The 15,171-nt window shown below is 46.9% G+C and overlaps 1 protein-coding gene across 2 annotated transcripts in view; it reads left to right on the top strand.

Moving 5' to 3' along the window:
- The window catches only part of NCF2 (neutrophil cytosolic factor 2), a 70,715-nt gene extending 55,701 nt beyond the window's left edge, over positions 1–15,014 (top strand). For both annotated transcript variants that reach the window (XM_078355111.1, XM_035280233.3), the window contains 9 exons: positions 986–1,029; positions 2,767–2,908; positions 3,123–3,191; positions 4,287–4,362; positions 6,037–6,059; positions 6,473–6,624; positions 6,745–6,856; positions 9,720–9,897; positions 13,412–15,014. In XM_078355111.1, the coding sequence (XP_078211237.1) occupies positions 986–1,029; positions 2,767–2,908; positions 3,123–3,191; positions 4,287–4,362; positions 6,037–6,059; positions 6,473–6,624; positions 6,745–6,856; positions 9,720–9,897; positions 13,412–13,524 (909 nt within the window). In that variant the 3' untranslated portion in view covers positions 13,525–15,014. The remainder of the gene's footprint in view (positions 1–985; positions 1,030–2,766; positions 2,909–3,122; positions 3,192–4,286; positions 4,363–6,036; positions 6,060–6,472; positions 6,625–6,744; positions 6,857–9,719; positions 9,898–13,411) is intronic.
- The last annotated feature ends 157 nt before the right edge of the window (positions 15,015–15,171 follow it).

Here is a 15,171-nt window from a genome sequence, read left to right as displayed (position 1 = left end):
CAGTACTTCCTTGCGAAGGGAAGGAGGCGCATGTAGAGGAAGTAAAAAGCTCTGTGGCAATGAAACCATCACGGGAAGAGCACTGGCCAGTACCAGCAAGGGCGGGTTTTCTGAGCAGGGAGTGTGTGTTCCAGATCTAGAGTCTGTGATCTCTTTCTTTACAATAAAGTTGATGAAAGCCTTGCTGAAGTCCCTTCAGCTTCAGCCCAGCCAGAGGACCATGAGGGGAACACAGCCAAGATCACTGGACTCCATAGTATCCAGTGTAGAACGGGGGAGATCTTTGCCCAGTCAGTGGATCCTGTGTCAATTTTAAATGCTCAGAAGTGACCAGGAACAGTGGCTCACACCTATAATCCCAGCATTTTGGGAGGTTGAGGTGAGCAGGTCACTCGAGTCCAGGAGTTCCAGACCAGCCTGACCAACATGGTGAAATCCCCATCTCTACTGAAAATACAAATATTAGCAGGGTGTGGTGGCAGGAGAATCACTTGAACCTGGGAGGCAGAGGTTGCAGTGAGCTGAGATCACGCCACTGCACTCCAGCCTGGGCGACAGAGGGAGATTCCATCTCAAAAAAAAAAAATTAATTAAAAAATACTCAGAAGTGTCATGTGATGTAGTAGACATTAATTACAGAACAGAGCTTTTGGCAACTGTCCTAGGAAAAGGACAGAGCTCAAGGTCGAAGCACTCTTGTGACACCATGTTGCCGTGTGAGAGCTAGCCTAGAAACTAGCTCTGGCTCTAAATGAATTGCGGTGCTAGTGAAACCTGCACCTGGGGAGCTGGTGGGAGGTGTAATTTCCCAGTGTTCAGTCAGGGCGACTGTGCCCTCTCCCAAGACAGTGTTCCCATCAGTCAATAATGCATTATTTGATTTTCTGGTCTGGAAGAATGCTTGAGTTATCATTAGCCATTTGTTCTCTCTCCCTGCTTTCCCTCATTGCCTTTTGCATTTTCACTTCTCCTGAATGTTCAACAGGCAGCTGAGCCTCCGCCCAGACCTAAAACTCCAGAGATCTTCAGGTAAGTTAGATTTAAATCCATATGCAGAATATCCAGGCTCCAAGCCTGAACTGATAGCAAGAAAGGGAGGGATGAAGATGAAACTCGGGTCAGGGTGTAAATCTTGTGGAATTTTCTAGAATGTCAGGTCTCTTCTGTTATCAAGGTTAGAACAGAATGATATGGTGGGGGTGGAGTCTTGGCTGTGATGGGGTGAGGCATCGGGACCTGGCTGCAGCTACATGGTGTCCCAGTGGCCCCTGTTCACATGCACAGCCGCCCACCTGGCAAGGAGTTGTTGCCAAAGGGGAGTGGTGCCTGTGGAACATAGCTACCCTAGGGGCCAGGACGCTGACCTCAGGTAGGAGTTCAGTTTCCACTGGCCACAGCCCCCACTGATGCGGTCAAGCAGAGCTCTCTGGAGACAGGAAGCTGTAATGGCGTCCTTTTTCCTGTGCAAGCACTTTCCACTCCCTATTGGCTTGTGTTTTCTGAAGAAGTAAAGGGGAAGGACTCAAGAAAAGGAAGTCCTTCTTCTGTAAGATGAAAAACAAAGGGTGACATAACCTACAGCTTTCTTAAGAATTCCCTCTAAGTAATGAAGCATGCCTGGTCCCCCCACCCAAAAAGTAGGTTTCACAAAGTGATTGGCCTGTGCGCTAGCTCACATCTCATGCCTGTAATCCCAGCACTTTGGGAGATGAAGGTGGGCAGATCACTTGAGGTCAGGAGTTCGAGACCAGCCGGGCCAACATGGCAAAATTCCATCTCTACTAAAAATACAAAAATTAGCTGTAGGTGGTGATGTGTGCCTGTTGGGAGCTACTTGGGAGGATGATGCAGGAGAATTACTTGAACTGGGGAAGCAGAGGTTGTAGTGAGTCGAGATCACGCCACTGCACTCCAGCCTGGGAAACAGAGTAACACTCTGTCTCAAAAAATAAAAATAAATAAAAAGTGACAAAAGTACCAAAGCAACTACAAAAATGAGGGCGCTGGATGAGCTCGTTCCTAAACTCCCTGTCATCTGGAAGGGCCTGTAATTCCTACAGGAATAGACATGCTGTCTGGAAACAAGGAAGGGCTGAGGAAGAAGTAACGGAGCAGGGAGTAAAGGGAGGGAAGCCTGAAACCCGAACGCCAGCTCTCAGTCACGCCTTCCAAAGTGACACCAGTCAGAGCCCCAGAGCCTAGAAGCGTGGTCAGCCCTGAGGGAATCGACACGGCACCACCGCAGCTGGGCAGCCTCACAGCACTCTAGGAGCATCCCGCACGCTGCCCGTCACCTCCCTTCCTCACAGTCTCCTTACCCTGGCCCAGTGCTGGCTCTAGGTGGTTCTCCTCCCTCTTCTCCCACCTGTCTTTCTCGCCCAGATGGCTCTCACTTGACTTCCACCTTATGCTGTTCCCCTGACCAGAGTCATCTGATCCACCCCAGCCCAGCCGCAGGAGCTGGATGAGATGACCCAGCCAGGGACCTTCCTCCTCAGAAGGGAAGGGAGGATGAGGATTGTAAGGCCTCACTATCTAGTGTTGTGGCTTTTTAATTTTATTCTTGTCCCTCTGCATATATGGTTATGAGCATGTGTACACCAGTTTCTTACCAAGACCTCTTGGGAGCCCAGGCAGGCTCAGTGTCACCTAGGCAGTTGCAGTTAGGTGTGGAGTTAGACCCAGGCTGGAGCCAAGTCCCTGGCTCCAAGTTCACTGTGCTTGTGTGAGGGCATGTGGGCTGGATCTTGTGTCAACCCCCCGCAGGGCTCTGGAAGGGGAGGCTCACCGTGTGCTGTTCGGGTTTGTGCCTGAGACACAAGAAGAGCTCCAGGTCATGCCAGGGAACATTGTCTTTGTCTTGAAGAAGGGCAATGACAACTGGGCCACGGTCATGTTCAACGGGCAGGTATGCAGAGGACTGGGAGCAGTGTGATGGGCGTGGGATCCCGGCAGCACATGCAGTCTTTCTGTAGAGCAGTATCTGCTGCCTTCTGTGCAGACCAGCCAGATTTTTTGTGTGTGCTCGCCATCCTTCCCCAGGACTCTGGCTGTTGTGTGGTGTGGGTACTGATGAGCACATCTCTATTTTCCCTTTCTGATTCTGTGACGCTGCACTGCAGAAGGGGCTTGTTCCCTGCAACTACCTTGAACCAGTTGAGCTGCGGATCCACCCTCAGCAGCAGCCCCAGGTAATGCCATGCCAAGGCCTGACCCATTTCCTCCCACCATTTAGAGATCTCTCCCTAGAGGGGAAGAGGAGCAGTGTAAAGAGGTGCTGTCGGGGCCCCTGGAGAAAGACTCACCAGTCTTGAGCCTGCCTTGAGATGGCACCAGCTGCCCAGAGCTGAACCTGGGAATGAGGGAAAAAAGCCCAGATGTGCTAAGTTGAAGGCATCCATAGGTCCCATTGGGTCCATCCACCTTTGCGACTCTTCCTGGTCAGAAGTGACTTGGGAAGCAAAGCCTACAGTATGTGAGGGATAGGGCTTCCCAGGTGTGTCTGCTTCACCTGGAAGAAGGTCAATGTGTTGGCTGGTACAATGCCATTAGAAATGCAATGAGGCCGGGCACAGTTGCTCACACCTGTAATCCTAGCACTTTGGGAGGCTGAGGTGAGAGGATCACTTGAGCTCAGGAGTCTGAGACCAGCCTGAGCAAAATAGAGAGATGCCACCTCTATACAAATAAAAATAATATAATGAGATCTGCTTTAGAGCTTTGAATCAGAGTGGGCCTTGCCAGCCACTGCTTCTAAACTGAATCCCTTCCTCACACTTCAAAAGTCTGTCCTTCTGCCAGGCCTAGAGGGCTGTCTTTGTTGGATCTGAGCAGCCCTGTAAGTGACTCGACGGCAGTGGAGCCTGTCTCTCTCCAGACTGTGTGACCAGTTGTATATGAGCTCCACCCTCCCTGGTCAGAGTCACTATATCCAGATGCTTTGGAAAGTCTCAGATGCCTTTCTCAGTGCCCTCTGCAGTGGAAACAAGAGCTCAGTCCTACCCCACGTGCAATGGATTTCCAATATGGCTGAAACAGATGCCCAAGCAGCGAGAGCGTTTTAGCGGGTTAGGGTTCTTCTCTCCACTGTGGTTTTCGTTTTCATCAGGCCAACCCTGCCTCCTCTTTGGGGCAACATTTTCCTTTGTCTTTCTCAAATGTCAGTGCCATTCCAACTTTTAGGAAGTTATTTCCATCTGGCTCCTTTTCCTGGAGCCTCTGTAGGGGGATCTTCCCACATCCTCCCCTGCCTGGGAACTTTCATCATCACTCCCTGTTGCTTTCAGGAGGAAAGCTCTCCAGAGTCTGACATCCCAGCTCCTCCTAGTTCCAAAGCCCCTGGAAGACCCCAGTTGTCACCAGGTGAGTTGTCTTGGAGCAGCAGCCTTGTTCTGGGTGCAGGAGCATACCAGGCTGCTTCCTGAGTTCCTCTCCCCGCCTTCCAGGAAGTTCTGGTTTCTTCTTTTCCCAACATGTCACTCAGCTAATGACCACACAGCCCCAGAACCCTCCTTTCCTGCACTACCCACCCACCCCAAACATGAAATCAGTGCCCTCTCTCCCTGCCTGCTGCAGAGCACTCACCAGGCTTGGGTGAATGTAGCTGGTCTCTGAGTGACTCACCTAGTCACCAAACCCCTTGATCGTTAGGTACTGAAACCACGTCTCAGGAAGAAAAGTTGAAGTAGCTGTACAAGTTTACCTCAGAGGGGCATAGAGTGACTGTCTTCAAATGACTGAGGCACTGTATCTGGAAAAGAAACTGTTCTGTGGAGCCCTGAGGGTGAACAAAGCACCAATGGGCAGATGTGAAACAGAAATGTTCTCTCCGAAAGGCTGTTTCCTGGTGTGGAGAGGGCTGTCTTGGGAAGTGACGGGCTTCTTACCATTCACGCACTTGAAGCAGATCTTGGATAAGTGCTTGGTAGAGGTGCACAGAGTAAGTGGTTGGCCAGATTCCACATCGATGATTGCCACACATGTCTGACCATCACAATCTCTTCAGATGTCCCTTCCCCCATTTTTATTTTGAAAAACATCAGACTTACAGAAAAGGTGACAGTAGAATACAATACACTTCAGAATATCTTTCACTTCACTCACCAATTGTTAACATTTTGCACCATGAATTGGCCCTGCTGCATTCTATTTTTTCCCCCAAGCCAGTTGAAAATGAGTTACAGACTCGTGCCACTTCACCCTACATATCTGCAAAAACACAGGCCCCTGAATAATCACAATAGAATCATGGTATCCAGGACACTTAACGTTCATATAACGTTATATAATGTATATTCCATATTCAAATGGAGCCATTGCTCCAGCTCAATGTCCTTGACAGCCTTTTCATTGTTATCGTTTGTCTAGAGGCTCATCAAGGATCACATATAAACCTAGGATGATTTTGTGAATACGGGGTCCTAGGCTACTGGTTCTTGATTATTTAGGACTGGAATGAGGCTTGGGAATTCGTATTTTAGAAAAAAACTTCCCATGTGATTCTAATGATCAGCCAGATTGGCGATCAATGGTCTTTTCTGATCATGTACCCCCTATAGTAAATATCTTTGTGCATGCTTCTCTTACATAAATTATATTACATTGATATATGATGCACTTTAGGAAACATACACAAATAAAGAATCAGGTGAGGATAAGTGGCTCTAATAGTTCTTCCTATGGCCTCTGGCTCACCTTGTACTCCTGATTTTCATTGCTTTGGATCCTGCGGGTTTAACTGACTTTTGGGAGCCCCACCAACCTCGTGGGTTGGTGAGGATATGCTGGTCCTTTGATAATTACCTACAGGCTCCCTGGAAGCAGAGACTGAGTTTGTTTATGTGTTCGTGACCTTCATGCTTTCCCAGGGTTAGATGGGAAAACCACAGTTTACTAAGGTTCATAATTCCTCCACAGATTAAAGGGTAAGAGGTTGGGGGCCCTGTTTGAAGAGGTTTCATCTGTGTGTGGCAGGGGCTGGCCAAGCGTGTTCATTCATCGTCATCTTTTGTTTTACTCCCTGCTTTTTCCATTTAGGTCAGAAACAAGAAGAGCCTAAGGTAACATTTTTCCCTTGTATTGTTTCAAGTGGTAGAAGATGGGAGAGATTGGGCTATCAACCACAGACATACCTGTCTACATGTAGAAAGAGCCCCAGTGGAAGGGTCAAACCAGTTGCTACCTTAGAGTCCACGGGCGAGGGACCTCTTAACAGCCTCCCCCACTATCATGCACACATTTCCTGCGTCCCAAGATGGTGGGCCAGATCCTGCTCAAGAGGAATTCCTGTCCAAGCACAGGTCGGCTAAAGGACCTCTAGAAGGCCTTTTAGGCTGTGATGAAACTGGTTACTTATTGGCCTCTCCCCTGCTGCATGGGTACCCCAGTGCCAAATCACAAAGCTGCGGTGACCTGGGATGTTGAGAGAAAGCCTCCGACACTCAGGAGTTCCCTCTGCTTCCTCCCCACTCAGGAAGTGAAGCTCAGTGTTCCCATGCCCTACACACTCAAGGTGCACTACAAGTACACGGTAGTCATGGAGACTCGGCCCGGGCTCCCCTACAGCCAGGTCCGGGACATGGTGTCTAAGAAACTGGAGCTCCGGCTGGAACACACTAAGCTGAGGTGAGCTCCATGCGGGCAGCTGTGAGGAGTACGGTGGGGACCTTGTGCTGGCCTGGAGGACGGAAGAAGAGGATGGTGTTTGTGATCATGTTCTCTGACTTACTCATTATCCCCACCCAGCTATCGGCCTCGGGACAGCAATGAGCTGGTGCCCCTTTCAGAAGACAGCATGAAGGATGCCTGGGGCCAAGTGAAAAACTACTGCCTGACTCTGTGGTGTGAGAACACAGTGGTGAGTGCAGTGAGGGCATCTAAGCTTACATTTCCACTGGTCCACTTACTCAACAATTTGACATTTACCCAGCACCTTCTGTGTACTGGGCACTATGCATGGTGTTGAGGATATAGTGGGTTAACAAGTCACAGCTCTGCCTCCCTTTTACCTGCATCCTCACTCCAGTTGCAGCAGGGAGAGAGTTTCCCACAAGAGAAGAGCAGGCCCAGCTGGGCAAGAGCCCACAGAAAGCCTCCCGCACCCTCCTCTGCTTCCTGCCTGACTGTCAAACATCCCGTCCATCACTGTCATAGCTTAGGGCTGAGCTCAGAGCCATTCTTCACCTTCTTAAGCTGTTTCTTTTCTTTCTTTCCTTCCCTCCCTACCTCCTTCTTCCTCTCTCTCCTTTCTTTCTTTTCTCTTTCTTTCGTCCCTCCCTCTCTTTCTTTCTTTCTCTGTGTCTGTCTTTCATCTTGCTCTGTCACCCAGGCTGGAGTGCAGTGGTGCAATCTCACTGCAACCTTCACCTCCCGGGCTCAAGCAATCCTCCCACCTCAGCCTCCTGAGTAGCTGGAACTACAGATGTGAACCACCACAGATGGCTACTTTAAACATTGTTTTGTTTACAGTAGATATAGTCTCACTCTATTGCCTGGGCTGGTCTCAAACTCCTGGGATCAAGCAGTCCTTCCACCTCAGCCTCCCAAGGTGTTGGGATTATAGGCATGAGCCATTGCACCTGGCCAACCTTCTCAAGTTAACATGAGGAAGAACACTTTCCACATGAGGGTGAAAGAAAATAGCATTTCACAAAGAGATGATTTGGGTAACAACCTATTAACAACAAGTATCTACTGAGAACTTCCCATGTGAGACACTGTGCAAAGTGCATTCTGTGTGTTAGTTCTTACAATCTTCACAACTCTGTGAAGTAGACATTATTTTCCCATTTTATAATTTAGGAAACAAGGCAAAGAGAGGTCAAGCAGCTTGACCAAGATTAAACAGCTGGTCAGTACTGGGGCTGAACGCAGGCAGGCATTTTGATTTCAGGGCCTGCCTCTATTCCTAACTACCCCACTGTACTGATGGGACCAGGGCAGGCTATCTGATTAGCCTGAGGTCTTACTAGCCTGAAGTCTGACTTTCAAGTAAGAACAATGGGAGTCAGTTGGAAAGTTAGAGGCTAGAAGCATTAATGGTAGCAACAAGGTAAGACTCTGAACTCTGTCCATTGGTCTCCAGAGGAAAAGTTGCCATTTCTTTTTGTTGTTGATGTTAATTCCCTCCCACCTGTCTTCTTTCTCTAAATATACTTTTGCCTTTTACAGAATTTCATGTGAGTGGATTGTACAGTGTGTGCAGTCTTTTTGTTTCACTAGTCTCGCCCTTTTGATTGCTCAATGGTATAACATTGTGTGGATACTCATTTGGGTTGTTTGCTAGTGACATTTTTCAGCAAGGACTTGCTGAGCACCTAGGGCTCCGCAGATAGGCAGGCACGGGAAGCCTCATGTCTTGTAAACCGATGGAGGTTCAGAAATGGCATACTGTGTTACGGAAGCATGTGGTAAACTATTTAACCCGGAACTGCCAGAGGGAAGTGACACAGGTAGGAGCTGTCTTCCTGAGGAAAATGCTGCTGAGATCATCGTGATGTTTCACCGTAAAACAGTAAGAAATTCGTGAGGTGGAGGAGGAAAGGACGCATTATACAGATGGAAAGGGAACTCCATCAAAGTCAGCATCGTGAGGAAAGGGGCTCAGTGTTCCTGGATGCGATGGGGAGGGTGGAGGGAGACAGGCTGGAAAGGCGACATACCGTGGAAGGCCTTGAACACTTGGATGCTGCCATGAGCAGGGCAGAGAGTCAAGTCTTGCTTTGAAAGAATGGTTATGAGGCATATGAGCAAGGCAGCGGGGCTGAGCTAGGATAGCCGGATCTTCCTGAAGAATCAGCTCCCATCCAGTCCTGAGGCTGGAGACAACCCTGATACAGCATTAATGAGGCCAGTCTCCACTGACCGAAGCTGTTAATTTGGGCTATTTCAGAAGTTTCAGCTCTCTATTCACCTGTTTTTCTGACTTTGCATTTTTAGGCTGTGGCATTTGCAGTTCCACTGGTGTAGGGTGGAGGGAGTATCATACCAAACAGTTCATATGTGAATCCTTGGGGGAGCTGCTGTTTTCTACCTACTAGTGGATTTGGAGATGTAGAAATGAGCAAGCAGGAAAGCTATTCTGGCTCATCCTGGCCTGGAGCCACCATAGAGGCCGAGTCCTTCCTGCAAACCTCATCTTCACAGCTGGGCAGAGGCGTTTAAAGGAAGGGGGTCTTTGGTAGATTCCCACTCAAGTCAGAGACAAATGTTTCCTGGAAAAGAAAAAGAAATGTGGGAGAGGAAGAGTGAAAGATAAGGAACCTAGAGAAGGGCAGTGTGTAAATAGCCCCTGGGGATGAGGCTCCCTGGCGTTTCTGGCTGAGACAAAAGGCCCCAGTACCCTGGGGGTAGGAGTGAGTGTGAGTGTAAGGGGTCTCTTGGAAATCCGAAAGGTCACTTTAGGTTTTCCAGCTGTCTTTGCATCTTCTTAAAAAGATTCTTCCTAGAATGAGTTCTGCTGTAAATGTGAACTACTTCACTTCAACTTTTAATTAAAATTTTCCTTTGATAGGAGCTTCAACCTATTTGGTGGCTACACATAGACAACCCTCTTAAAACTCCCAACAATGTTTTTGCAACTTAATCCAGGCTCAGGAGTCACTGGAATGTTCTTTATCACTCTGCATTAGCCTTGGAGGCAGCAAGGCAGGTTCTCACTAGGAGAAAGAAAATGGGCCGGGCAGGAAATTGGGAAATTAACAGGCCCTTTATTATTTCAGGGTGACCAAGGCTTTCCAGATGAACCTAAGGAAAATGAAAAAGCTGATGCTAATAACCATACAACAGAACCTCAGCTTAAGGAAGGCAGCCAAGTGGTGGCACTCTTCAGTTATGAAGCTACCCAACCAGAGGACCTGGAGTTTCAGGAAGGGGATATAATCCTGGTGCTATCAAAGGGTAAGTGCTACTCCAAGATTATTGAAACAAATTTACATGTTAGCAGAAACAAGGTCAAGGGCAGAGAGAAGAAAACATCAATAACCTACAAACAAAACTTTGGCCCGTGTTTTCAACCTCCTTTCTAGCATTTAGCTGGAGAGAGCAAAGCTGAGTGCTCAGACGTTCCCTGTGTCTTGCTCTAGTAGCCAGGAAAGCAACAAGTAGCTGAGATTGTCTCAAAACACAAAACAAAAAACCACACAGTCTCTCTCTGTCACCCATGCTGGAATGGAGTGGTGCAATCTGGCTCACTGCAACCTCTGGCTCCCAGGTTCAAGCGATTCTCCTGCCTCAGCCTCCTGAGTTGTTGGGATTACAGGTACCTGCCATCATGCCTAGCTAACTTTTGTATTTTCAGTAGAGATGGGGTTTTGCCATGTTGACCAGACCGGTCTCGAACTCCTGGCCTCAAGTGATCCACCTGCCTCAGCCTCCCAAAGTGCTGGGATTACAGGCATGAGCCACCGCACCGGGTCGGTGGGAACATGTCAGTTATTAAGGAATGAGTATGCTTTGGAAAGCATGGATTCTCATTCCCAATGGTAACACATTGGCTGGAATCATTCTGCCTTTGCGTCAAGCCATATGACATTCTGCAAACCATAGTTCTTTGAATTAATGTACTTTTCAAAGAGAGAAGTAGGTAAATTTTGCCTTGAAAACCAGCTATTCAGAACTACCCTGTGTCTCTGGAGACTTTCTTGATTCTGTTTGGAATGAACAGACTAAAAATGGAAACAGTTTGTCTGTAATTCTAGCTACTAGGGAGGCTGAGGTAGGAGGATCACTTGAGGCCAGGAGTTCAAGGATGTTGACTGGGCAATATAGCAAGACCCACCTCTTAAAAGTGGAAAGTTCTAAGAATCCCTTGGAGAGTTTGTTAAATCAATTCCTGGGCCCAGCCTCCAGAGATTCTGATTCAGGTCTGGGCACGGGGCCTACCAACTTGCGTTTCTACCAAGTTTCCAGTTGATGGTGGTCTACTGCCTACATTCAGAGAAACACTATTCCAGCTCATGGTTTGCCAGCCTAATTCTCTACCTGGACACAAACAAGTCCCATCATAAAAGCCCTGCTCATACGCTGAGTCTGTCTGCACTACCAGTGCAAAGCAGTGAAACACTACTATCAATTATAACAGAAAATCCAATAGAAAAAGAGAGTGGGAGATTTTAAAGTAAATGGGAGAAGGCTGGGTGAGGTGGCTCACACCTGTAGTCCTAGCACTTTGGGAGGCTTAGGCAAGGTGGGTAGATCACTTGAGGCCCAGGAGTTCAAGACCAGCCTGGCCAATATGGTGAAAACCCGTCTCTACTAAAAATACAAAAGTTAGCTGGGTATGGTGGTACATGCCTGTAATCCTAGCTACTCAGGAGGCGGAGGCAGGAGAATTGCTTGAACCCAGGTGGAGGTTGCAGTGAGCTGAGATGACGCCACTGCACTCCAGCCTGGGTGACAGAGTGAAACTCAGTGGCAAAAATAAATAAATAAAAATAAAAAAAGTTAACGGGGGTAGAGAGAGTATACAAGTGTGTAGCAATTACTTAAAAATATGAGTAGTATAGGTCCGGCGTGGTGGCTTACATAGGTAATCCCAACACTTTGGGAGGCCAAGGTGGGTGGATCACCTGGGGTCAGGAGTTCAAGACCAGCCTGGCCAACATAGTGAAACCCCATCTCTACTAAAAATATTAGCTGGGCATGGTGGTGTAGTCCCAGCTACTTGAGAGACTGAGGCAGGAGAATCACTTGAATCGGGGAGGCGGAGGTTGCAGTGAGCTGAGATTGTGCCATGTACCCCAGCCTAGGTGACAGGGACTGTTTCAAAAAATATATATAGAGAGAAGCAGAGTGTTCCAACAAGAGAGAATGGTGACTCAGGGGAAGAACTGGGAATGAACACCTCCCAGTGCCACTTTCTAGTCTCCTAAACCAACCAACCAGCTCAAATGTCCATCGTTTGGGAGAGGGGGCAGGAATAAAACGAGTGAACACCTAAAACCACCTTTTGGGTAGATCTGGAGAGAAGCAGGGCACTTACTACTATGACCCATCTGTACAAGTCTAAGTTGAGGAAGTACCCATGTTGTAGCACTTCAATTGAAAGCAGGATTTAGCATGCAGTCAGGGTAGGAGGGGAGTTCAACTGCTTTCGATAGTTATGAGCCGGTTTCATCTACAAAGTGTTTCTCAAACTTTAATGTGCACGTGAATCACCTGGGGATCTTCCTAAGTGGATCCCGACTCTGGTTTGGGTTGGGGTCTGGGATTTTTCATTTCTAATATGCTTCCAGTCCACAACCTACCCTGTAAGTAGAAAGACTCGACAGTGATTTGTATTTAGAATTGCCTGAGAGAACTTGTGAACAAACTGCTGCCCAGTCACACCACACATTAAAGCAGAATTTCTGGGGGCAGGATCCAGGCACCAGTGCCCCAATGTCTGATCTAGATGGACAATGACAAACTTTGAACTGGCTGTGTGATCTGGTGGGTGGGCTTTGGAGATTATACCTAAGTTATCTGATTTTTACTGGCAGAATGGCTTTGAACAAGCTATTCACTTCTCTGGGTCTCCTTTTCCTTAGTAAAATATGGATAATATCTACAAGTTATTATGAAGTCTGAATGTACTTTCTAAGTACAATGCCTGTACTATATTAAAGGCTCCGAATAGGAGCTATTAAAATCTTTATATTTTACAAACATGTACTAACCCATCATTGGCTCCAACTCAGCTGTTTAGTGGAGTTCCCTGGAAAGAAGAAAGCTTACTAACAAACTTTCCCTTTCAATATGGTTAACCAATGGCATGTCCCTTTTCTGTAGTCAAAACGAAGATTTCCAACAAAGCTCAGGTAAAATTCTCTCCTTTCTTAAACAATTGGGCCAGGAACTGTGGCTCACCTCTGGGAGGCTGAGGTGGGCGGATCACTTGAGCCCAGGAGTTTGAGAGCAGCCTGTGGAATGTGGGGAGATCTGTCTCTAATAAATACAAAAATTAGCCAAGCGTGGTGGCACAGGCCTGTAGTCGCAGTTACTTGGGAGGCTGAGGTGGGAGGATCACTTGAGCCCAGGAGGCGAAGGTTGCAATAAGCCCAGATTGTGCCACTGCACTCCAGCTGGGCGACAGTGAGACCCTGTTGAGGGTTGGGGGTAGTGGGGAGGATGGAAATTCTATCTAAGGATTCATTGTGCAGTTTCTTTGACCTTACTTCTCCATCTGGTAACTTGCTGAAAAACGTAATTCATCCTTCTGCATTTTGCTCCGTCATCATATTTAAGACAAAATCAGTAAGATGGTTAACCCCTGTGTTCACTCTGAAACCACTTTGAATTACTGTCTTTTTCCTGTTGATCACAATTAGGGGTGGGGAAGGGTGACCGATAAAATATTCTGTGTGGAACACCCAGACAGGTTAATCTTCCTACACTGGTTTTAGAAATCGATGTGTACTTTTCCTTTTATCAGTGAATGAAGAATGGCTGGAAGGGGAGTGCAAAGGGAAGGTTGGCATTTTCCCCAAAGTTTTTGTTGAAGAATGTGCAACTACAGATTTGGAAAGCACTCCGAGAGAAGTCTAGGATGTTTCACAAACTACAAAGCTGAAAATGAAGCCCTATTACTTGTAAAAATTTAGCACCTGCTGCTGTACACTGTACTGAGACATTACAGTTTGGAAGCATTAATTATTCCCTGTTAAAATTTAACCTACTTGGCAATGACGTGAGTACCCAGGATGATTTCTTGGGGCACAGGGGTGAGGGGATGGGGACAGGTGAATGGAGGCGTTAGGGGAGACGAAAAGTGGATGGAAGTGTCTGGAAAGGGCATGAGAGGGTCTTCTAGGTGCTGATCCGGTTTTTTGCTCTGAGTGCTGGCTGCTCAGCCGTGTTCACTGTTAAAACTCATCAAGCTGTATATCTGGTTGGTGCACTTTCCTGTGTCATACCTCAATTAAAAAAACCCTGTCTTCAAAAATCAAGACACCTAAGTCTAAGCTCAAGGACCAAGTATAAATATTCGTTTCTGAACCATTACTGTAATTGACTCTGAAGGCTGGAAATACCGTTACAGGTTATTCATAAGGCATATACAAATAAACTTGTTTTCTTTTCCCATTAACTCTTGTTGCTTAAACAAAACCTGGACTGAGTTAGGTTCTCAGGGAATACAATACTCAATTCCACAGAGAACTAAAATACTGGCATTACATACCTTGTACTTCTCAGAGAGGAACGTGTTACGAACTCAATAGTGAATATGTGTCACCGACATTTAAGTGATGAAAAGCAACAGTGTTCATGAAACCAGTTGGTTAGTAGTATCTTGTTAGCTGACACCTGGCAATAGTTATGCATTGCTTCACAATGGAGACATGTTCTGAGAAATGCGTTGTGCAAACATCTATCTAGAGTGCACTCACACCAGATGCTATAGCCTACTGCTCCTAGGCTACAAACCTGTACGGTGTGTAACTGTGCTGAATACTGTAGGCAACTATACCACAATGGTAAGTATCTGTGTATCTAAACAGAGAAGGTCAGTAGAAATGTAATCTATGGGAGCATTATTATACATGCAGTCTGCTGCTGACCAAAACATTGTTATATGGTGAATGACTGTATATATTAATATGCGTAACAGAATGCATCGGATTTGGTTAACCCCATTGTCCAATTTTTCAGGATCAACTTGAGTGAAGGATTGTATAACTAGTAGACCTTAAGGCCTGGCCTTAATTCCTCTCTCTACCCGCTTCTTCGTGTATGTATTGTTTTGCCAACAATTTTTCAAGTGTGTAGGTGCTTGTGAAAAGCAGAATAAGGAAGTGAACTGCTGACCGAATCAACACCCAGGTGAAAGGCCAGCCCAGGGTGAGCGCACAGGCATTATGGCTAGCTACTGCACTGGCTTCCAGCACACAGCTGAAGACCCAGCAAGCTACCATGGGAACCTCTGGACATAACTCAAGGAAAAGACTGCCTCAGTCACAGCTACAACAGGAATAAAAATGATGGGTTGTTAACTCCTTAAGTCATTCTTTTATTAAATAGAATAATTCTGACAATCATAATTCTTTCTACTCACTTTCTATTATAATTAATTATAATGTCCATAATTCATTGGTCTGGAATGCTACTAAAAGCAAAAATAACTCTGAAAAATATTCAAGTTCTGACCATCTGTGCCTTTCCTTGCATGTGTGAGTAGCTGAAATTCTTGTCTTT

This window comes from Callithrix jacchus, chromosome 18, assembly GCF_049354715.1.
Source record: "Callithrix jacchus isolate 240 chromosome 18, calJac240_pri, whole genome shotgun sequence".
Classification (NCBI taxonomy): Eukaryota; Metazoa; Chordata; class Mammalia; order Primates; family Cebidae; genus Callithrix; species Callithrix jacchus.
The sequence above is the reverse complement of the archived record's forward strand: the minus strand, read 5'-3'. Positions and strand labels throughout refer to the sequence as shown.